Source organism: Plasmodium gonderi (assembly GCF_002157705.1).
Source record: "Plasmodium gonderi DNA, contig: Chr07, whole genome shotgun sequence".
Classification (NCBI taxonomy): domain Eukaryota; phylum Apicomplexa; class Aconoidasida; order Haemosporida; family Plasmodiidae; genus Plasmodium; species Plasmodium gonderi.
Genome location: NW_021628932.1, coordinates 1,361,224 through 1,387,655, shown reverse-complemented (window position 1 = coordinate 1,387,655; position 26,432 = coordinate 1,361,224). Strand labels below are relative to the sequence as shown.

Sequence of the window (26,432 nt, the reverse complement as noted above, 5' to 3'; positions counted from 1 at the left end):
TCAATTTGGCTTGGTTCGTAAGGAAACATCTTGGCTCCTTTGACACAAGCACGCATGTATGTATATATGTTTTCTTTGTATGAATGTACTTATGTGCATGTGAAGAATGCAGCTACAATAAATGAATACACATCTGAATATGTTCATACATACCATGTATATATATGCTTATTTTGTCCATACGAAAGGGCACACTATTTTGTAAAAAAACTGCCCCTTAAATCGAATTATCTATAATTTTTAAATAATTTTTAAGTAATTTTTTGAAAAATTACATCCCCCATGTATAGTCAAACATTTACAGATGTATTATACTTGTTTAAAACTGAATAAAGAAAAAAAAAAAAAAAAAAAAAATCTGCTTCTGTTTACGTGTTGAGAGATATTTTTACACACACGCAAGTAATCCAAAATTTTGTCATATAAAAAAAAAAAAAAAAAATTAAAAAAAATGATGCATTTTAAAAATAAATCACTATGTAGACAACTATATGTGAAAAGGAAAATAACCTTTAGTATTTGCAATAAAATGAATGTTCACTTCTTAAATTATGTTAATTTTTCAAATAAATGTCTTGCAACAAAAATAGTGAATAATGTATATTTTTCAACATCAAAAAACACTGATTATATTAATTTTGTAAATGAAATAAATAATTTTATTGATGTCTTTCAAAAGAATTCAGACGATAATTCATCCAGTGGGGAAAACATCCTCTCCGTATTGCAAAAAATAAAAAATGAAAAAATATATGAGCAAAATGAAGATCTCATGGAAATTATAAGTAGCATAAAATTGCTAATTGATAAAAGAGTTCGTCCAGTGGTTGTGAATGACGGAGGAGATATCAAATTCATATGTTTCGATGTAAATGACGGTATAGCAATTACCCCTCCCTTCCTGCCTTGCCCACAGGCGTGCAAGCGTGCAAATGAATATGCATACATATACACACATATAAACATATACATTTTTCCATGCGCTTTATTCACCGCTAATCATTTTCTTACGCATAAATTTACCCCTTTATAACACCACATTTCTGCAGGCGTAGTTTACGTGCAACTGGAGGGAGCTTGTGTCACATGTTCACAAAGTGAAATAACACTTCAGTACATGATTAAAAATATGCTGACATACTACATATCCGAAATTAAGGAAATTAAAAATGTATCAAAAAATGGAGTTATTCTTTAATTTTCACAGAAAAACAAGTTAAATATACAGCAAAAGTAGGGGAATTTCTTCTTTATTAAACACGGTATTATTACTGAAAGGATGTGAAAATTTAAAGGAGAATAATCGTTAAGGTGTTTCCCATGAAACAGTGCAAAGCATATATTTATTTTTAAAATGAAGATCTACCTGACATAACACCAATTTAAATAGCCTTTACGTGTGAGAGAAAAATTTTGAATTAAAACATTTCCATGGAAGATAAAGGGGCCACCCCTTCTTTGACTTTTCAACGAAAGTTACTATTTTCGAATACAGAAAAGACAGGGTATATAATACAATGTCGTTTTACATGTCTCACTGATAAAAGGGGGGCTCAATATTTATATCTTCAAATCATAAATTTAATCGAATATACATTTTTTTTATATCAAATCAAAAGTCAAAGCGATTTAATATAAAATGTGTTAGAAAAAAAACTCTGTAGTTTTATTTTTCCTTTTTTTTTTTTTTTTTTTTTTTAAACGTTTGTAAAATGTAACATCTTCATTAATATATTCCAAAAAATAAAGTGATTTTTTTATAATCAATATAATGTGTATGTTATCCAATCTACAATGCTATATCATTTGTTAAACATTTTTTTTGGCATAACTGACATAGAATTATTTTTTTTTTTTTCCCCCTTTTTCTTTTCAAATTAGTTTGGTGCTTTTTTTTTTTTTTTTTTTTTAAATGTTACACAAAATGCTTTGCTTAATAAAGCAAAAGCTAATCTTATTTTCATGTACGTAAAATATTATGAACAGTCATATTTTTTTTTTTTTTTTTTTTAATGCATTCCTGCACTTACCAAGATGGGTGCTTAAACCTGAAATTTGAATAGAATGAAATATCTCTAAATTTAAAAACATGCGCATGTATATATTCACATATATATATGTAATTCAATATCTTATAATTTAGAGTACAACAAAATGACAGTAAAAATGTTCTGAGAATGCCCGTTTCTATTCACATAACAACAATTTCCAATTCCTCCCTTTATATACATTTTCATGTCTTTCCCCATTTTCCACAACATTTAAAAACTGAAAAAGGCACTTATTCTTGTGAAAAAACTTATGATTCGTTCAAAATATGTATTTGTGAAATAAAACTGAAAATGCATAAAACAAATGGGCATAAATGTAGACCGACCTGTAAACATGCTTTTATATCCAACAAAAAGGGGAGTTGCACAAAGCAAGAAAATAGTTAATTTTTGCAATGCATTATTTCCCTTTTTTTTTTTTTCATTTCTTTTCCTCTTAAAAAGTGCGAAAAAAAAATTACCATAAAATGTGTGTGCATATATATCCCCTTTTTTAATCATTACACATTTTATATATCTGGTGAAGAAAAAAAAAAAATAAAATAACAAACCCTATGAATTTCACAAAAAGCGCAAAATTTCTTTGGGCAATGTCTTAAAAACGTACATTTTTATTTCAAAAAAAGAATGTTAGAATTGTTCTCTCTTTCCAATAAGATCTGTAATGAAAATGTCTGAAAAAGATGCTTGCACAATTTTTGTTTTTTTAATTTATTTGTATTGTTACAAGTTCAAGTACAAATTTCTTAAGCTTCTGATTGTCCATTTAACACATGGTTACAACATTTATATGTTCACATTTTAGCTAATTTCTTTTTTTAATTTATGTTGCGCTTAATATAACGATATGTAGAGTTAATACTTACATTCATGTTTATGTCTAAATCTTTTGATACTTCCAAAAAATGCACTTACAATTTTAATTGTAAAGTGCCTCATGTTTTAAAACAGTTACAAAGGCGATTTAAAACGTTATTTTTTTTTTTTTTTTTTTTCTTTTGTGTGTTTTACTGTAATGTGTGCTTCAAATATATAAAGATAATTAAAAGAAGTATATGCACTTAAGTGTCTTGCCTCTGTTTACACATGCAATCAATGAAAATGCACGTATCATTTATAATGTTCGAAAAAATGCTCAAAAACATTTCTACAATTTTATTTTAAAAGTAAACGCTTATGTTAATTAAATTTTAATCATATAATGTTATTGTGAAGTACACATATTTCCTTTAGTTCTTGTCTTTTTTTTTAACAAGTAGAAGTAAATGTATATCCAAAAGGGTTTTGATATATCCATTATAAATTAATAATTGTAGCCATAATGTTTTGCAGAAAATACAAAAAAAAGAAAAAGACAATTTCACATATGTTTCTCCCTAATTTAACATCATTCCATTTAATTCACAGCTGCATTTGTGTATTTTTCCAACCATTACAATGAAAATAAGCCATCACAAAAGTACAAGTAATGATATTTTCCTAAATGAAAAAAAAAATGTAGAGCCAATAAAGCAATTCGTAGAAGTTAAAAACGATTTGAACAATCAATCAGATTTTAGCTCAGAGTTCGAATTTAATTTCAAGAAGCATATCACAGATAGCTTCGAAGCAAAAAACAAAGGGTTATTTAAACTTCCTCTTGGAAACAAAATAAATCATAAACCAGATTTTATTAATTATAGTCAAAGTATAGCAGACAATGAATACAGCAAAAGGTTCTCGGGAAATAATCACAGAAATAATGAATTAACTGAACCCGAACATGCAACTCAAACTAAAAAGGGAAAACACTGTGAAAGTAAAGATGAAATAATAGCTAAACTGAAAAAAGACATAATTATATTAACCAACCAATTTGAAAAAAAATTAAGTAAAATAGAAAACGTTCAGAAAGACAATTTCCAACTGGAGCAAATATATAAAAATAAATATTATTTAGATATAAAAAAAGAAAAAAGCAAGACAATAGAAATTTACAATAAAAATAAAGAACTGTTAAAGGAAATTTATTATTATAATCAATTTCTTCAAGAATTAAAAAAAAAAAATAGCTGTCTTTTGAGAAACATACTTACCCTTGTAGAACACTTTGGACCTATTGAAAATATAAAACCTGTATTTAGTAATGTGAAAGATATTTCATCCCTCATAGAATCTGTAGAGCATAAATGTACCCCAAAAAATACGTGTAAATCAAAAGAAAAAAGTGAAAACATAAAAGGTTACAACTCAGAAAATATAAAAAACGAAAACAAGAAAAGAAAAAAAAAAGGTTCCTTAAAAAAAATACAGAGAACAGCAACCCCTTTTCATAAAAATAACAAAACTGCTACAATTTGTTCAAGGGGGCGTAAACAAGACGAAATACAAAAGGTGTGTAGCAATAAAGAAATTTATTTTCGGAATCGTTCACTTTTAAAGCATTATGAAAGGACAAATAATGAAAATGATATCAAAAATAATCCACGAATGAACCAAAGTTCATTTGGACATGATAATAGTTTAAGAAAAAGAAGAAATGTAAGTTTGGGAAATAGGCAAACGGGAAATAATGCTTGTTCTAAAAAAATGCGCAATGTAACAAATTTCACTATAAGATTGAAAAACGTCACAACCGAAAATTCAGATAATATTCTACATTTGTTGAGAAAGACAAGAAAAATTAAGTATTTGTTAAGAAATTCTTTAGATATACGATATGCTAAAGCAAGCTATTACCCAAATGACAATACAAGCGATGATAGGAACAACTATGAACCTTTTAAACAAAACATACCCAGAGAGTGCGTATTACGAAGAGATAGTAAAATGCCTATAATGCACAGCTCTTTATTTAAGAGGGAGCATATTGCATAACATACTAATGAAGAAACTACTAAATCAAAATGCTACGTATTGAAATGAAAAGAAAACAAAATTCACTTATTTACCAAGGGAAACTTAAAATATGAGTAAAAACTTTAAAAAAACATTACTTTAATTTTTAGGTTTCAATAAAAGGCTAATAAAACTATGGTTTTACGCAATCATTAATATTTGTTATATGCAAATCATGTTATCATAAGAGCACGTTGAAAGTTATTCAAAATACATTGACATTCTTAAAAGGCAAAAGCTTTACATTTAATGTATTATAAAAAGGCATAAATTCAGACATTTTGTTAGGATTTTCATATGAACAAATAGAGTTATTTTTTCCCGTCACATAATGATAAACGTCTGTTTCTACAATGCATAGATTAAAGGCGTGTACATTGTAATGAACATATTTTTAAGTATTAAGAAATGTGCATTTTTTTTTTGTTTCATTCCTTGTGGTGTCTCCATATCCTTGCTTTTTTTAATGATTTATCTAGGGATACGCATAACAGGACACATTGGTCAATTAATTAAAAGTATATAGTTAATGGATCACATGTCTAAATAAACATTCCTTTATATCTTGTTGTTTTTGTTGATTTTTAATTTTATATTGAAATTTTGAAACATCAAAGAAAAGGAAAAGGCTAATTTTATTATCTAACTTATAGTCATCATTTTGCTAAAGAGTTGGGCACCAAAGGTGCGGCGCTGCTTAAAACATCAGCTTTTAATAACAAAAAAACAAATTTTTTTGTTTTGTTTATCACCTTAATCTATTAGTGAAAAATGAAGTTACCTGATTTATATGATTCACCTTACACAAACTGGACATTTGTTTTAAATGGTAATAAAAAGCTGAAGTTACTATTTCATGACATAATTTTTGAATGGGAAAAGTATCACTGTGCTTTGCGCACATTTGCATAGTAATCATTTGGAACAAAAACACATGTTATTTTTCAGTGCTACATTATACACTATAGTTCAAAAATGTTAATAAAAATTAGTACCTTGTTACTCCAGTTACACAAATGAATTAAAAATGAACATTGTGCTTCATACGCAAAGCACAAGAATAGAATATCAAAATAAATATTAAATTTACGGAGGTATTATAGAAATCCACTTTTAGATAAAAAAAATTTGATAAAATGTAAAAGTATGACAACTTTTTTAACATAACAACAAGAAAAAAAAGATCATTATTTTTTTTTACTACACCATTTTCTTTGTATATATTCAACTATTGGAGTTGGTTGTTATCATCTGCTTGTCTGATATATTTTGAACACCTTTAACAGTTATTTCTCTATTTAGCCAACATAGGAATGTTATTTTTATGAATATTATAATCGTTAATACATTTGACTTTGGGAAATAAGAAAAAAAAGGTTTCTATTTGTTAAGGAACGTTATGAAGTGAATAGCATGAAAAAATACATTTTATTTTATCACTTATCTTCGACTGTTCTTTGTACACAAAATATCGTGTGCCTTAAGCTTACATGTTCATGTGCATTTTTTCATTATTTTCCTTTGTACACACAAAATCCTTTTCCAACCAGGATTCTTGAATTTGAATAGCAAATTGCTTAAAAAAATAATAGAAGCATAAAATTTACATTTTTAAAAAAAAGTGTTTTACTTGCTCTATGCATGTACAAGACTTTGATATTTGCTGTTATATTTTATTTAAAAAAAATGCATAAATCCACTAATACTCATAAAAAACTATAATGTCTAAAAAATATAAAATTTTCACAGTGCCATTATTATGATTAATATAAAATTTATTTAGTTCATACTTTTTAAAATAAGCAAAAAACATGATGTCATGAAATTTAGTCAAAAATAAACTAATCCTGCATTTTTGTTAAAATAAATAAAAAAATATAGGGAAAAATATAATAAGTTATATAAAATAAACAGAAAAAATGTGATCACAATTAAAATTTACACAATATATAAAAATAAAATATGTGTAATTAATGTGCGTTATTTTACTTAAAACGAAATTAAAATGCTATTAAATAATTGTTTAAATAATAAAAATCATTGCACAAGTTAAATTTAAAATAGTGTATAAAATAATTATTAAAATTAAATAATATAAAACAGTTATTATAATTAAATTAAAAAATATATATTAAAATTATTAAAATGGAATTAAAGAATATAAAGAAATTATTAAATTCAATTAAAAAGATATAATAATTATGATTAAAATAAAATATTTATTAAAATAAATGTATAAAAATATGATAAATTAAATAAAAATATTTAAATGTATATTTTGTAAGAATAATTAAAATTAATTCAACCTATTTTATAATTTAATAAAAATATTATTTTGTTTTTATAATAAATACATTATTATTTTAAATAGTGTATTATATAAAAATAAATATAATAAATTAATTAAAATAATATAAAATTATATTAATAATTTATTAAATAACAATAAAAAAATATTATAATTGAATACATTATCAATTATTTTATTTACATTAAAAAAATTTTAATTAAACAAAACATAAAAATTATATATATTAATATTTAATTAAAAAATAAACATTAATATAATTGTTTTAATTATTAAAAAAAAATTACATAGGTAAAATATATATATTAAACAGTACAAATTAATATATGTTAAATAAAATGAATAATAATATTTATTACTATACATGCATTAAATAAAATAAATAAGCAATTAAATAAGTATTTAATTAAATTAATATCAAAAATAATTAATTAAATATATAATAGTATATAATTAAATTAATATAAAAATATAATTATAAAATTAAAATATATAATATATATAATTAATTATAAAATATTGTATATTAAACTAAATTAATAAGATATAAATAAATAATTTATTAAATAAAATTAATAAATTAAAATAAATAATTAATCATAATATAAAATAAATAGAATTATTAATTTAGTATTATATATAAAATTAATTAAAATTAAATATAATTAATATATTTAAATATTTTATATAAAATCAATAATTTATTAATAAATTTACTAATTTTTATAAATAAATGTTTTGTTATCTTAATTTAATTATATATTACTGAATAATTTTATCATATATAATATATATTTTTATTATTAATTTATTATCGTAATAATATATAATTAATATATAATTCTTTTATTAATTAATTAAAATAATATGAGGAAAATAATTAATTAATTTAAAATAAATAGTATATAATTAATTTATTATATAATTAAATTAAAAATATATATATATAATAATATAATTATTAATACAATTAAATAAATTATATAATAAAAAATATATTTAATCTTTTATTTAAACAAATAAGAGATATTAATTTAAATAATATATTATATTGCTTTTAAATAAATTATTAATTTATTTATATTTAATAATATTGTTAATTTAATTTATATTTATTTTATTATTTAATTTCAAACATTATTATATTTTTAAATAAAATACTTAATATTAATTAATTATATATTTTTTTTTAATTTTTTTTTATTTATTCATATTAATCCATAAAATATATATATTTTTTAATTAAATAAAATTTATTTATAATAATTTATATTTTATATGTTAATTAAAAAAATAATAATGTTTATAATTAAATTTTATTATTATATATTTAAATTATGTTTTTTATAATATTTTAATAATTAATTAAAAACTTCACTTATTTATAATTAATTATAATATAAATATAAAATATTTGTTTTTTATTCCTTTTATTAAAATTATAATTTTTATTAATATTTATTTATTTTTATTTATTTAAAAGTGCTTAATACAAATTTACAATTTCTTATTATTATTTATTTTTCGATTTATTTTCAATTTTAACACTTATTTGCTAATTTTGATTATATATGAACTCTTTTTTTTTTTTTTTTTACTATATATTCATTTCTATTTTACTTTATAATTTAAATAATATCCTTTTATTTTATTTTTATGTATTTTAAGTAGACAATTTCAATATAATCATTTTGGTCATCATATATTTTTTTTTTTTTTCTACACATTAAAATTGATACACATTTTAAAGAAAATAATTTTGAGCTTTAAATTCAATTAGGTATAAATAATTGTAATATATATTATCTTAAAATATGGAACCTTTATATATAACTTCATTATAATGATAGTTATTATAAAATGCATGATTAACTTTACAAATAACTTCATAGGCAGTATATATTATTTGAATTCTAAGTTATGTTAAATTTATACCTACGTCATAATTTACCTTGGAATGTTTTCATTAAGCTTTATACCTCATTTTTTCTGTTCTAAAGTTGTCCATTCTGTATACACTAATATATAATAATTAATTACATTGTGTTTAGTGCTACGATATACATGAATACCATACTAACATAGTTTTTATACAATAAATGCACGAGACATTCCTTAACAATATTTTTCTAGGATGTTATCATCTTTAATATAAACCATGCTATTATTTATTATTAGAAATATAAATAAAATGTTACACCTTATGGCAATGGAATGAAGAAAATGGAAAACACACATTCATATGTTCAACATAAGAATTGGCATATCACAACTTTTACAAGGACATAATCCTATTCATGAAAAATATTTTCTAAGAAAATAAAATACTTGTAAATATATGCGCAACCCTTTTAAACTTATTGTTGGAAATCACAAAATATGTTAATTTTTTTAGAAAAACTTCAGACAGTTGTATTTGTTGTATATTTCCAAAAACTGGATACCATAAAGGGTAGCAGGGATATATACATCTATATGTAATATGCGAAATTTTATATTCTTTTTCACCAAGAGATAATATAGGCCCCTTTTTTTTTTAAATTCATGTTTCTAGTGTATTACAACTAATTACCTATGATTGCACCTTATATAAAACTTATGTTCATGCAAATAATATGATATTTTATGCAACATAAGAACGCAAATATACATTATTTCCTAAGTGGTTTGAATTATGTTATATTGTATAATTTAGGAAAAAGGATTAATATAAATGTACCTTAAAAATGAATTGTGTAGCTTCCTCTTATTAAAAACATATGCATTTATAACTTTTAGATACTATACCTAGAAAAATGTGTATATGCTATTTTTTATAGTTTTATAACACATGTATTCCAAATTTTGAAGACAGTAAGAAAAACAAATGTTTTTTGTGAATTCATAAAAAAAATGAAGTAAATATATAAAATGCTCCCTACACAGCACGCCAAGCAAAGAGAAGATGCATCATTTCCTGCTAATTGCTTGTATGGATTAAATCTAAATAAAGCATCCTCATTCAGTGAAAGATCTACTTAAAATTTAAAAAAATTTTCATATATTTTTTCTATATTTCCTATGTCACCTTTACAAAAGAGGTTAAAAGAACAAATATTTTGGAAAAGTTTATCACACCTTGAATCTATATTGAGAAAAATTATTAAGGTATCATAGAAGCGCTTTCACAAAATTTAATTTTTAAATCATAGTTTTTTTCTAGAAAACGAATGGTAATATGTTGCATCATTTAAATTAGAGAAAATACAAAATGAGAATAATAAAGTAATTCATTTTCCAATGCAAAAAAAATTTATTTATTGAACAATTTTTTTCTATACGTTGAGGTCTCAGGGACAACACAAAATTGTGACGCCAGTTTAAAGAAAAGTGAAAATGGGTAAATTTCTACTTGTTCTTTTATATCAAATCATAAAAAATTAATTATAGGGATTCTTTATGCAGAAGCACACCAAATTTCATAAAAATAATATAGAATTGTTTCAATTTATCCTCTTTAGTAAATTTTATGAACAAAAAGAACCTTAAGAAAATGTGTACGGCATTTTAATGATGCAATAAAACTTTTTACAAAACACGGAAAATCTAAAAGATTGTTGTAACATTGATAACACGTGCAAAATTCTGCAATTTTCATATGTTAATTGCATAATTTAGCTATTTTTAAAATTTGAAAAATTATTTTATCTCTTCAGTACAATATAATTTTTTGTTGCACTTTACTATTTACCTAGTAAACATATAAGTTCTCGTATTTCTAGAGGTGAAATCCTAAAAATTTTATTCTAAAACACTTTGAGAGATAAAATTAAAATGATACTATTTATTCACACTTAAGTCATGTATTATAATGTAAGCTATATGCTAAAAATGTCGCCATTTTTTTTGCTTTTATTTCAAAACAATGATGTAAAATTTAAACACAAAGTTTGTTAATAATATTAATCTATATTATAGAAAAATTGTGTTTACCATTTTGTTTAATTTATTTAAACCAAATATAAAGAAGCACAAAACTGTTGTACCTAATGTGTTTTTAACTAACAAACATGGTCATCGTTATTATAGTTTTATTTAAAAATATTTGCATCTTTAAAATACACAAATCACTCGTGTACTAATCATTTAGCACACTTTAAAAAAAAAAAAAGGAATAGACAAAAAGACAAAGTGATATAGTAAATCAATCTTAAATTGTATGCAAATTTTAATTTCCTTTATAGAACCTAAAAACATGAAAATTAACTTTACAAAAATAAACATGTATAAGCATTTTTCGAGAAAATATATATTTTCTATAACACAAACAAAACAAGTATTCTACATGTTCGGTTGAATATATATTGTGTTCCATTATATGAAATGACACATATCCCCCTAAATTAATAGTTAAAATCATTAGGGGTTACGACAAAAAAATTAATAAAACTATTACGAAAAAAAAGGTATACATAAAAACAAAAAAATAAGGAATATTTTCCTATGAATAATGTGTAAAGAAAAAACATTTCAATTTAATTAATATTTAGTTGACTTTTTGGGAGTTTTCTTCCCTTTTTTCTTTTTCATAACAAAGAGAGCGCAATTATTTCCAGCTTGTACCTATATATAAAAAAAAAAGAAAAAAATATATTAAAAAAAAGTTCATTTTTGCCACGTACTTTACAATGGTGTAAATATACATAAGAACAAAGTATTTATGTTCTATAAATTGCAATATATTAAATACTTTAAACACTTACTTGTTTTACTAAAAAATCAGGATTTTGTATTGTTAGCATGTTATATGAATGCTTTTGGTTATGTTTATTAGTAAAAAATATAGGATGATTGTATTTAAAGAAATCAATGTAATCATTATAACCTAATATTTTTAAAGAATTGTCATCGTAAATCAAAAATATATTATTTTGGTTAATTGATATATTTTTTACTGATTTTGTATTATTCAAATTAATTTTAATAAAAGGTGATGATCCATAAGCTATATGTTGAAAATAATTAGGAAAATAGTGCTTTAGGTCTCCTGCCATATATATGTTGTTATGTATATCAAGCACACATGTTACAATGTTACTACAAACAATTTTTTTTATTATTATAAATTGATTTGGAGAAATTCCTTGAGATTTCGAATTTGTTAGATTTGTATTAGTTTCTTTATTTGTAAGTGTGTTAAATCTATTTTTAAAGGTTGTAAGAGGGTTATTCTGTATATATGCTTTGTCGTTATTATGATTTATATGAACATTATTTTTATATATGTAATATAGGTAGTAATTGTACTTGTGCAGATATAGAAAATTATTAAAATTGTAGTAAAAAAAGTTGTTGGTAATGCGTGTAAAGGTGTAGACGCTTTGGTTAATGTTATTTAAGCATAAGTTATTGTTTGTATCCCTGCCACATACATAGATGCACATGTAATGTGCCAGTATTTCTTTTATCATCCGACATAAACGTGATGTGTCCGAACATGAATATGTTGAATTCATAATTTTAAATTCATCAAATGATTTATCTCCCCAATTTACAATTGTACTTGTGTAATTTTTAATGTCATAGATATCATTTCTATACATGAAATCATTTGTTTCACTCGCTGAGCTGAAGTAATAGTCAGGGAAAGTTATATTCATTTTTGATTTCATTTTTTCGTTTTCCATGTGCTTGTAATTGTCTAAACATGTAATGTTCTTCATTATGTATTGATAATATTTGTCATATATACTTTTCTTAAGGCATGTTATTACAGTGTTTGCTTCACCACATGATACATTTGATACCATTAAAATACTGTTCAAGAAAATTGTCATGTACTTTTTTTTTACAAATAAGAATAAAAAGACAATTAATTTAATATTGATACATACAGTTTCTTCTTTTTCAATATATTCATAAACCTGTGGATTAATAATTTCATTTTCCTTCATTAATTTCACAAATTTGTTTGGATCCTCAATATTAAGAATGTCAACTTTATTTTGTGAATTTAATGAATCATCATATTCCTTTTTATAACTGTATTTTTCATTTATTCCATTTTTACGTAAATCGTCATGCTTATTACAATCAGTTCCACTGGGATTATTGAATTTGTTATTACTGTTGTACGTAAATTCTTCTTTATTTTGTGTTTCATTATAATAATCTTGAACATTCATATACTTTTCATCGTAAAAATTGTAATCATAAAACTTCATTCCATATACATAAGGATTTATGTTAGTATTGTTGGGGATATTAGTATAGATATTTATGTCATTTCTAAAAAGGCTCATATAGACATTTACTACTTCTGCTTTTATAAAATTTTCTAGGTAATCGAATATTCTTACATAGCTGTTTTTTCTTTTTAAAATGCTCTTTTCTGCTTCTACTTTTTTTTGAGAAATTTTATTATCATTTCTATTATTATCAATATCATCATAACTTTCCATATCATGTAAATTGTAGTGCAAATTTATTAAACTTTGCATATTACACTTATCCTTTGATTCAATGGAGTCCTTACTGGTTTTATTATTTGAGTTACTTTTGCTTTCATTTTTTTTAACTCTATATGACAAATTAAATATACAAACTTGAATTGGCACAAGAACCAAATTGTTGTTAATTTTTTTCCTTTTTGAATTATTCATTGAGTTAAAATTAGAGTATAGTTTTAATTTCCTGTTGTTGAGAAGTATTTCATTATTTGTTATATTAAAACTATTTTGTATGGGGTTTTCGACATTAAAACTAAACTTTTTTTTGCAAAATGGAAGTTTAGCCTTGTTAAACCTGTTTTTTATATTTTCTATTTTCTTCTTATCTATCATATTAAAGTAGTAACTCTCCGTGGTTGATGAATATAAAGAAGAAGATAACATTTCTGATATTTTATTTTTTTTATTTTCCTTTTTCTCATTTTTTTTTGTTGTTTTATAGTTATTATTTGAGTCACTATCTGAAATTTCTGATATATTAAAAGTATCAAAATAAATGTTCTCAAAAGGAGTGGATATTTGCCCTAGCTTCTGTTCTCCCCACATAAATATAGACCCATTTGAATACGCGCAAACATGATTGCTCCCACAAAAAATAGAACTAATCGGAACATAAATTTTATGTACACTTATAATCACATTCTTAACTTCTAAATTTTCAAAATTAAACATATTTTCTGATGTATAGACATTATTTGTTTTTAGAGTAAAAAAGTCTTCATCTTTACATTTATTTGCATTTATAGAATTGCCTGCATTGCCTAATTTTCCATCAGTTTCAATAGATTTTAAAGTGTTTTCCTTTAAAACATTTTGTGAATTTTTATTTTTATTATGAATATTTTTTTTTATAGTTTCTAGTATTAAAGAGTTATATAAAATATTTTCACAGCATTCGGCATTTATCTTTTCTGATCCCTTTATTTTTATTTCTGTCTTATAATTTGTGTGTATCTGTAATTTTTCAAAATCGTACAAAAAAAAATGACCCGGATTAATTAGCGTAGGTGCATATCTATTGATTTTATCACCAGTCCCTAAGCATCCATATTTATTATTTCCCCATGAATACACATGACCAAAATTATTTATGGATATTACAAAGTCTGCACCATTATAAATATCAACAAATTTTACTCTAGTTTTTATATCATGAATAAAATTGTAAATGAATTTATTGTTATTAAGATTGCTGTCTAGCAACACTGTTTCACTTTTTCCTTTGGCTGATGTTACATTTTTCTTACAATTTCCTTTATCATTTTTTTTTTTTTTTTCTTTCATATACTTTTTTGAATATTTATAATCATCATAGTTTCGTTTTCCTTTGTCTACATTTTCATTTGTTTCATATTTTAAATTACTATTAATTCTTTCATCATAACGTTCGTTAGAAGATTTTCTAAAAAATTTATTTACTAATTTCATGCACGATTTCTGATCAGGCAAAACATGTGCTAAATATTGATTTGCATAAGATGAAGAGTATAATATAGAGTTATAAATATTAAAATTGTCTATAGACATTTTTTTTAAACAATAATTCTTTTTTTTTACATAAAAAAATTTATCTCTATGATTATTAAGTAGAATATTTATGTTCATGTTTTTCTTTATTTCATCTACATCATTAACTTTAATATATGTAATGTCACTATCTTCACTATCAAAAGAAGAGCACTTGTCACTTTCACATGAGCTAAAGTTATCTGACACAATGTTTAAGGGGGCACAAAATGTTGCGCAGTTACATAGGCTATTATTTTTTTGCTGTACATTATTGCAACATTCATTTAATTTCTCACATTGAAATATTGGTTTTAAGAAGTTTGTAATTTCATTTTGTCTTGATGAATTACCAAATAACAAATTGTCACTGTCGCATGATGAACTATTATAATCAAGAAAATTCTTTTCTTGTTTTTTCATTTTTTTGAGTCTTAAATTTGTAAAGTATTTGTCAATTTCTATTTTTTCATTAATACTCAATGAACTATTTTTTAATTTTCTTTTTTCATTATTTTTTCGTTTCGTATTCTTCTCTTTAATATTTAATTCATTTCTAGTATCAACTAAAGTGTTGTAGCCACCAATATATAAATTGTGCTTTTTATCAATTACTGAAATAATATTTTCATTCATACATATTTTTTTTATTTTAATTGGAATCAATTGCAAATTATTTGTAAACCAAAAATCTGTGCCTTTTTTTATGGTTTTTTTATTCTTATTATACCCCATTGGGCCAATAGTTGGTGACAACTTAAGATAAGAGGGTCTTCCGATAGCAAGACTTCCATTTTCATTATTTCCAAAAGTGTATGCATAATAACTTTCGCATAATTTCTTCTTGAATGTTTCTAATATTATTTTGTAATACTTACAATAATCTGATATAATTTTTTTATAATGGTAGTATTTGAAATTAAAAGAAACAAAATTGCATTTATTCAACTTTCTGTTCATTTTGTTAATATAAATTAGGTTGTATAATAACAAGTTACTTATATCCTTTTTGTCAATGCGCCCGAAAATGTATTTCCCGTGTTTATCGTTCGTAGATTCTCTTTCAGAAGGTAAATCATCTCTCACAGGGGCATCAATCGTGTTAATGTGTGCATTTTTATTTTCCCTTTTTTGTTTTATATTTTGTTGCTCTTTCAGTTTTTCTTTATCTATCTTATTATCACATTTAATGTCATTCAATCTGTCCATTTCTTGTATTTCTTTTGGGTTTTTATTTTTCATCTCAGCATCCATGTTATGATCAGAAAAATTTGTTCTTTTTTCAAAATCTGTGGTACTAAAGAGCGTTTTACTAACGTCATCCCCCACCCCCTTCAGGTAAACCTTAGGGACTTTTACATTTTTAACCGTAGGGTATAGTGATATAAATCTGTTATTAATGTTTATAAGTAAGTTGTTATCTTGTAGTTTATCATTCAAAATGGTTTCTCTTAGTGTGGAATTATCATAATATTTTTCTTTTTTCGATGAATTTATTTTATTTTTTTTTTTTAAATTTTTGTCTACCTCGTCATTATCATCTGTTTTCCCAAATTTATCAACCCTTATTTCTTCCTCTGTATGCTTCTTAAAAAGTTTTTTCATGTTTATAAATAAATAATTCAAAGGAACTAAATAAATGTTATTGTTAAAATTTACATAATTTGTCTTAATACTACGAATTATTTCCAAATACATCCATACTTCATACTTCTGTTTCAGCCACATGTTATTTGACATGAAATTATCTTCACTCAATGGTGTATTATTTTTCCTTTCTTCCCCCTGCTCTTCTGGATGCATCTGTTTCTTCTGCTTATTCTGCTGCGAGTAATTACCTGCGTTCTCTCCATTATTGTTATTGTCACATTGATATGTCTTCCCTTTTTCGATGCTATCGTGGGTAAATATATTTTTTTCTTTTTTCATTACATGTTCATGAAAATTAACTATATTTAATTTGGACAAAACTGTTAATACATACAAAATATATGTAACATATACTAAGAATGGATGACTGTTTTCGGAGCTTGTGGGATTTCCAAAAGAGAATATGATAAGGACAAAGACTTTCTTAAAACATTTTAACGCTCTGTGTGTGTTTAACAAAATAAGAGATGTATAACCTTTTATGAAGAAATAATATATAAACACATAAAAATTATTTTTCATTGATAAAATAATATTTTGAAAAGATCTTAAAAAATTTAATATTATTTTTAAATTGTAAATAATGGTCGATTTTGATGTGCTAATGTATTTATTTTTCTTTTGTTTAAAAAACGGAATTATTCTTAAAACTATTTTAAAGAAAAATTCTATTAAATACACATTGTAATCATTATCTAGTAGAATTATTTTAACTTTTTCCTTCACATTGCTGGAAGAACATTTTTCATATTCAACAGCTGCTTCTTTTGCGTTTTTATTTATTTCATTCAAATCCGAATCTGTCTCAGTTTGTGTTTCTGCTTCATTTTCTGTCTCTGTCTTATTTTCAGTTTCGCATTCCGTTTCATCATTATCTGTTTTGGTTTCATTTGAGTATCCATATGCATAATCATCTGTATTGTCATTATCACTTGGGGTATATCTTTGTCTTTTTATTATTTCTAGATAGTTATTTGTTGAATAACCAAATGAATTGTTTAAAAAAAGGTCTTTTGAATTTGTTTCACATAAAACATGGCTTCTGTGGTTAAGCTGAAATGCATCATTTTCTTTTTGTTTGGAAAAATTATTTTTATTCATCTTGGTGAAACTTTTTACTTTACTTTTTTTCTTATTATTTATATTACATATTTTATACTTGTCCGTTCTAATAAATATATAAAAAAATATATTTATTAAATAATTTTTTAAATCACATGTTAATAAGTTAAAAATTTCCTTCATGAATATTGGCAAAATGTTTAACAAATGAGAATAATGTATTTCTATTATGCTCAGCAGGACATGAAAAATGTTTTTTTCCATTAATTTATGCATCCCCCAAAATATGAAATTTTTATTTTGGTTAAATGTGTTACAATGTTGTATAGGTAAATCCAACTCTTTTGAATATTCTTCTGGATTTTCATAAAAATCTGGTGTCATTTTTATAAGGGGAGTATTTAATAATTCATTTGTTGCCATTTTTTCTGTGTCCTTTGTTTCGTCCTTGGAGTAATATGCATTTCTTACATTTTTATATTCGTTTATCTTATAATTTCCTCTTCTACAAAATGCAAATACAAAATTAACAAAGAGAGTGCGTACTAATGCAAAGAGGTCACAATGAACGCTACTACCTTGATTGAAGTAATGAATGTTCTTATTTGTTAAGAAAGAGAGTATATTGTTGGATGCACGAGGAAAATCATGAAATGTAAATGTCCTTAGGCAAGCATTAAAATTCATTTTAATCATAAGGTGTATAAGATTGAGGTTTTTTTTTCTTTCAGTCTTATTATGAAAACGCTTTAGAATTTTTCTGTTTATCCTTTTGTTTTTAAACAAATCTAATGAATCGTTGGAAATGTTATAATCACAAGTTTCATCCATCCATTCAATATGTTCCTTGTCGTTCATTTTTAAATATGTTTTACCATCATAGTAATTTTTGTCTTTACTTTCGTTCATACTTCTTAAATTATTTAAATCAAAATGAATAGAAGACATATTCCTTATTAATTCCTTATCAAATGAAAAAAAATCATTAAATAAATTTAGGGGCATATGCTTCAACTCGTAGAACATATAAAAGGGTAAATTTACGCCACATATATAATTTAAACAAAAGGCCAAAATTATTTTATATTTTTTGACCTTCCTTATAATTCTATATAAATTTAAATGTTGAACATTTAGTGGTATGTATTGTAAGACAAAGCTCAGTGACAAAAATAAGTTAAAATAAATAGATTTGAGAAGGTTTAAATGCAAATCATCATTTGGATTTCTTTGTTTGTTATTTGAAAAAAAGAAGAAACAAATACAACTGAATACATTTTCATAAGGAAGGTTCAAATTTGTGACAAAAAATTCTAGTATACGTTTACAAATAAAGGACAACAATACACATACTGAAAATAATAAAATTCTTCTAATGTAGAATTTCTTTTTGTTGCAATAATTGTAGTTCATTTTTTTTAAATAATCAAAGTTGAATGTCTCATTTCGATTGCTATTATTAAAAAATTTTACCAATTCTGCATGAACACAATATTTTTTGTAAATATTCATATAATTGTCATAGAGTACCCAAAAAAAGGTATCAAAATTAACTTCATATTTGTTTAATAATTGTAGAAAGTTTTGAATGTTTAAAAAGTTATTTAATTTTATTTCATTCACTATTTCAAATATTAGCTTATTTAATAATAAATAAAAATAATTTATAAAGATATCTCCACAGTTTTCATATAAATTATAAATGAAATCATATTTAGAAAATTTCTTTTCCTCTTCTTCTTTACTTATGTCTTTATCTTTATACTGTATTTTACCATCGTGCATTTCACAAGAACTTCTCTGATCTTCACCAAAAAATGTTTTATCGCTAAATATATCTGCTTTATTTTCATCTTCCATCATTTTTAAATATACATGTAAATTATCACGACTTATGTATATATCTTTAAAATATGGAATAATAATGTATCTATTGTGATGGAATAATTCCTTATTTGTGTTATTCTTTTTTTCATCATAAAAGTAAGTATAAACATTAAAATAATAATTAAACATAAAAATTACGTCGTTAGCATTAGAATAAAATTCATTGGGTGGCTTATTCTTCCTGTCTAATTTGAGAGAAAACATGTAATCTTTGTTTAAGTATAACTTCTTCAGATTTATATGTAAATTTGTACTTTCAATGAAACTAATAAAACTTCTGGTACGAATAAAATATGGTGTTGAAAAAGAGTTCCTGATGTCAATGATAATTTTATTCTTTTTCCATTTGTAATAGTGACATATGTTGTTGTTATTATATATGTCTTTAGTAAGACTGGTATATTTCATATACGATTTGTTATTTTTATATATATTTAATATTCTTATCATGTTGTTAATATACAAAAAATTATTATTGCTCTGAAATATGTGATTCTCTTTCGAAATTTCTTCCTCATTGATACTTTTGCTAAAACTTATTTTATAATTAAAAAAATTTGAACAATTGAAGAAATGAAAAAAGAAAAGATAAAAAATCAAATAAAAGTTACTACATACTGGAATAAACAGAAAGCAGAGACCCCTAAATTTGTGGACAAATATATAAGGACATAGATAGTAAGAACTGTTATTTTCCCTTATATAATTCACATAATCTGAGATAAATTCATATAGTTTCAAGTCTATTATTTTTATGTATATATTTTTGTATTTATACCCTATATCAAAAGGTTTTTCATTATTCATTTTATGCAAATGGTAATTGTTAAGTATGTTCGTCTCCTCATCATCCATGGTATTGCAATATTTGTTGCTCGTGCTGTTGTTGCTCCCAGCATGGTTAACATTAGCACTGTTCTTATCTGCACATAAACTGATATTGTCAACCTTACCATTGGCGTTTTTCCCTGTGTTTGTATTGCTCGTGCAATGTTCTGAATGAAAAGTGGAAGACACATTCATGATTTGTGATTTTGCATCCACGTTATTATTACCTTCTTTCGAGGTTGCATATTTCTCACTAAAATTTGAACGACGTTTTATGGAGGAAAGGTTTAAATCGTTACTGAGTAAACTCTCCTGATCTGAATTCTTTACACTATTTTTTTTTAACAAATTGCTAGTAATTGATAAAAGCTTGCCTTTTTTTTCTTCCTTATAAAAATTATCATTTCCTTTTTTTAACTTGGCCTCGAAATAATCATAGATATTTTTCATAAATTCCTTACATTTGTTTTCAAAATGGTATTGCAGCTTCTTAATTTTATTATAAATTTTTACTAAATCAATTAGAAGGAACAAAATAAGTTTTATAAAATTAATTTTTTCGAAGTAAACAGGAATGTAGGTATTCACTGAGGAATTCCTTGAACTATCACTGGGGGTTATACATAAATTTTCTAATATGATGTCACAATTACAACACATTGAATTCAAGAACAGATTATTTTCTGATTTGAAACTGTTGGTGATTATAATTTTCTTGGGAATATATATAAAATATAATCTATTATAATTTAAGTGTAAAAATAGTAAATCTATTATATATTTAAATTTTTCATTATTATTCAATGTAATCTTGTAATGAGTTACCTTTTCTGAATTTATTTTGTTAGTATCATTCTCCGTGTCTACCTTGTTTTCTGAGTTTACGTAAGTACTAAATATTAGTTTTTTTGTCTCTCCTTGTATTTTAAACATATCAAAATGGATATTTATATATTTGTTATTCACAAAGTAGCTCATTTCTCCTATTGGTTTATGTTGAATGAATATTTTCAAGCAATCAATACCATTGTTTTGGTATATTTCTTCTTCATAACTTTGTGTAGGAGTATCGATGTTTCTCAAATGGGGATCTTCTTCATTTTCTTCTTCATCTCTTTGTCTTTCATCTCTTCGTCTTTCATCTCTTTGCGTTTCTTCCTTTTTGCTATTTATTCTTTCCCCTTTATTTTCTTTCTTTATACTATTATTGCACTTCACTTCTTTCACATCATTTTGATTTATTTCTCCCGTATGAATTACATAATTTTCTAACTCTTGGGCATTTATATTTCTCTCTAAATCGTCTATCTCTTCTAATGTAGTGCAGAAATTATTTACAAGCATTTGCGCGCCTTTGGAATTATGCATATGATTATGTTTGTTCATTATTTGTTCTGTCCTTTTGTCATTTTTATCATTCTTGTGGTGTTCCTCATTTTTGTCGTTTTTTCCCTCTCTGGACTGTTCCAAAGGACTTAACGAATTAGAGCGTTTACCTATATTACCAAGGTTCAGGGAACATGTATTTTTTTCAAAATTGTAATTTTCCATACAAAAATTTGCCTTTTCTTCCTTTTTATTTGAATCCGTTTTATGTTTACTAGCATTTTGTAATTCCCTATACAAGATTTCTTTCTCTTGTTTTGAACTTATACATTCATGTTTTTCCTTTTCTATTTGAGAATACAATTCTTCACACTGCTCCTCAGAGGATTCATGTTCGTGCAGTGTGCTACTATTCCTATGCCCTTTTGTAATAATCCTAGCATGGCTAGGCATTTGCTTATATATATTTTTTTCCTTTTTAATTTCTTCCTCCTGTATCGTCTTAAAATGTGTACGTTTTAAAATCAATTTATCCATTTCGAAGGGGACAAATGTATCATGTATCCCAATAAAGAATGGTTTTTTGAGCTCATTTTGTATGGTAAAACAGAGAAGATCTTTTTTTCCTTCCTCCAATTCATTTAAATGTCTAATGTTGTTTTCTTCATTCATATCATTTTTCGATTCAAAATTAACATAATTTTTGTTTAACGAATTTGCGTCTTCCTCCCCCTTTTCCTTTTTAAATGTTTTTTCTGTACTTTTGGATCGATTAGAATTGTCATTGCTTTCCACTCGTATATAACTTCCATTTGGAAATGTTTTCCTTTCCTTCTTTATTTTATCATACGATTCGTCATAATAACTAGCTGGTGATATGTAACATATTTCTTTATTTCTCATGGTTTTTAAAACATTAAATACGTGTACGAAATTCTCTCTCATCATTTGTAGCAATTCGCGATCTCTATTGCTTTCAATTTTTTTTTTTATATAAAAGTGGCTATTATTTTTTTTTTCAATGGTGTACAATTTTGCAAAATTTTGAACATTCTCCTGAAATGTTTCCTTACTTTCAAAATTGAGATTGTGTAAATCGATTCTAAAAAACCCTATGCTGTTTAAGTCAAATTCAACTTGATCCACTGTTTCCAAATTGGAATTTGGAGAATCAACATTTTTTATTTCTAACTTATTGTCGTTCTCGTTATCGTTACTCTTGTGTTTATCATTATTTTTATATTCAAGGTTATCATTATTTTTATATTCATGGTTATCATTATTATTATATTCATGGTTATCATTATTATTATATTCATCGCTATCTTTCTCGTTACCCATGTCATTGTCTTCGTCCTTGTCCGTTCCACGTATGCTACAATTAGTATTGTAGTACTTGCTGTTGTTATTAGTGTGTCCAAATTTCATACTATGCATCACCTTTTTCCAGAATTTTTTTTTCAGTGCTAACTTTCCTTCGTACATTTGCATTCCTTTTTGAAACAGACTTCTATTCATATCGAAGAACGATTTATCATATTGATTATCATGGTTATTTCTTTTACTGCTGGTGCAGGACAAAGAATAACGTGAATTTTCAAATAATATAAAACAAAATACTATCATATTCTTCTTTATAAAATAATTACTATTTCCAACATTTAAAATACTTTTTACATACCTTTTCTGACATATGTAATGCGAATTTACAAGGCTATCATTAATGTAAGAATTTTTAATAGCTCTTATGGAACAATGATATATATTTTTTCCCTTATTTTCTTGTGAAAATAATTTTTTTTTTTTTTTTTGTGAATATGTGCAAATATTTAAAAATTCGGTTACATGTTTGATGAAACTTATATCCTTTTGATTTATATTAATATTTGTATTGAACAATGAATCTTCTTCAATTTTATTATCAAAACTAAGACATAGACATATGAATAGGTACGTTATATACACACTTTTGTGTTCTAGCGAATATTTTACTTTATCCTTAAAAACATATTTTTTTTTTGTATACTCATTATCTTGATTTTGATCTGAGTTGTTCTCCTTTTCATGCTGGTTCATGTAATTATTTACACCATATAAGGCATCATAATTATTTATAAAAAATAAAATGGTAAATATGTTATACATTATGGATTTAATTTTGTAATTATTATTCAGGATGTATAGACACATTACATTTGCCATTTTAAAGTTATCAAATGCATTGTAAGGCAAATTATTTCTACTAAAATTTTCGATTTTTCTAAAACTCTTTTTTATTATATGTATTATCTTTTTTTTTTCTGTTGATATACTACCCATTACTTTTTTATTCAATTGAAATAATTCAATTGATTTTTCCTTCTCTAATTCATTCGTGTTGAAAATTTTTTTCATTGTATTACCATTCATTTCACAAGTGTCATTCGAATTATCATACAATTCAAAATAGACATGTAGACAGATGTTTTCTAGGATATATTTTAACCGTACAAAATTATATATCTTTTGTATTATATTCATTTGTTCATAAAAGTTTGCAAATTTTGATTCATCTCGGAGAAAATAATTATAATAATTGCTGAAATAAAAATTATTCATGTTTTTATAGTATTCATTGTTCATTTTTTTGAATAACTTTAATAAAAAATTCAAAATTTCTATGTTGTAATCTTCGTTCAAATATACCACTGCATTTTTCACCTTTTTTCTATGGGAAGAGCTGACAAGATAGTACACGTATTCATCCTTGTTTTCAAGTTTTCTTTTCAAGACTGTGAAAAATGGGGAGAAATTAAAAATAAATAAATTCTTTTGTATAAAGTAAAATAAGCACGCAAATATGAACACACATAAGTTCATAGGTACAAACGACCAAGGGGATCATCTTTAGGTAATTTCACATGAAGAGATGAATAATGAAATTCTTTAACAATAGCAAAAATGTAATATAAAAAAGGTGCATAGGCATATACTTTTGAATACATGAATGCATTAAGTATACATATAAAATTTGTGATATATAACCTTAAGATATAACACTAAATGGTGTGTGGACATAACCGTTTATAAAATAGTACTAGTTGTAACGTTTTCACCGTACTTTTTGAAAAACAAAGAAACATAAACTCTTTAAGTGTATACAATTTTATCACTGTAAGACATATCATGTAAAAGCACATATTTACTCGTGAATAACAAGAACTGCATCATGGAGGCATATATATGTTATGCAATAAGAATAAAAATAGTGGGAGAAGTTCAAAATTGCGAAAGATTGCTCTTATATTGGTATGAATATGCACATATACATATGTATGTACATAAATTTATATATACTCATGTGCACATATGCACTCGTCATTTCACTTTGATATTAAATTTGTTCTATATCCTATGTTTATGTAAGTTTTTTTTTTTTTTTTTTTTCAATTACATTCATATATGACAAAGGCCTTCTGACAGAAGCTACGTTTATCCTGCCTAACAAAATTGCATATTAAATTTTCATATAAATCATTTGTGTTGTTCTTATAAACGTTAAAATTAGCTGAATATGATTTGCAATTACCCATTTTTTCCTCAGTGTATTACAACATTATTATTTATACTTTGGTTTAACTAACAATTGGTACAGAAACTTGAATTTTTTAATATATTATATTTTGTTATTATTATTGTCGTTGTTGCTGTTTTTTGTTCTGTAGGGGGAAGAGACTTATTTTTTTATTCTTGTTTTTTGTTCCCCTTAGATTTCTTTACTATTCTTCTTAGTGATATTTTTGTTTTTCTGTTACTTTTTTTTGTCTTTGTTTTTCACCCCATTAGTGTTGGCATTATTGTTATTTTAAGATCTACTTAGTGTTGTTCTGTTGTTCTATTTTCTTTTCTCTCTTTTTTTTTTTTTCTTCTTCTTATCAGTTTCACATTTACACTTTTGTAATTCACATGATCTGTACAGTTATACAACTTAAGAAATAAGGAGGGGGAGGGGGGAAAAAAAAAAAAAGGAAAGAAAAAGAGATAAAAATATACCTTCTTACTTTATAAGGAGTGTAAAAATTCTATATTCTGTGTATAAAAAAAAAAAAAAAACATTTTAAAAAGATAGTCCTAAAGAATATTATGTATACTTGCACAAAAACAAGGTTAAAAACATCATGCAGATTGTGTATTATGAAGGATAAATGTAATCTGCTTGGACTTTATTTAAATATATATATATATCTGCACATGTTCAACTGAATCATAACGTTTGTAGCTTGAGTCATGCGTAAGATATATATGTACATTCATTTATGTTCTCGTTTAAGCGAGTTGAAAAAAAAAAAAAAAAAAGTATAGGGCCAAATCTTTAATATGAAAATAAAAAAGGGGCAGGGAGATATAATAAGCTTACGTATTTATAACATGTTTTCAATGTGATATATTTTGAAAAATGGCAAATATATG

At 24.2% G+C, this 26,432-nt stretch overlaps 3 protein-coding genes across 3 annotated transcripts; 2 read left to right on the top strand and 1 right to left on the bottom strand.

Annotated features, from left to right (window-relative positions):
* Positions 1-451: 451 nt before the first annotated feature.
* On the top strand, positions 452-1,198 carry PGO_072890 (NifU-like protein; the record flags this gene model as incomplete). Its single annotated transcript, XM_028687162.1, has 2 exons — positions 452-878; positions 1,050-1,198. 2 exons carry the CDS (start codon positions 452-454, stop codon positions 1,196-1,198), a joined length of 576 nt encoding a protein of 191 aa, XP_028542963.1.
* Positions 1,199-3,488: 2,290 nt separating this feature from the next.
* Positions 3,489-4,907, top strand: PGO_072880 (hypothetical protein; the record flags this gene model as incomplete). Its single annotated transcript, XM_028687161.1, has 1 exon — positions 3,489-4,907. One exon carries the CDS (start codon positions 3,489-3,491, stop codon positions 4,905-4,907), a length of 1,419 nt encoding a protein of 472 aa, XP_028542962.1.
* A 7,059-nt stretch (positions 4,908-11,966) lies between these two features.
* PGO_072870 (hypothetical protein, conserved) lies at positions 11,967-25,555 on the bottom strand (the record flags this gene model as incomplete). Its single annotated transcript, XM_028687160.1, has 2 exons — positions 11,967-24,754; positions 25,417-25,555. The coding sequence occupies 2 exons, from the start codon at positions 25,553-25,555 to the stop codon at positions 11,967-11,969; spliced, it is 12,927 nt and encodes a 4,308-aa protein (XP_028542961.1).
* Positions 25,556-26,432: the final 877 nt, after the last annotated feature.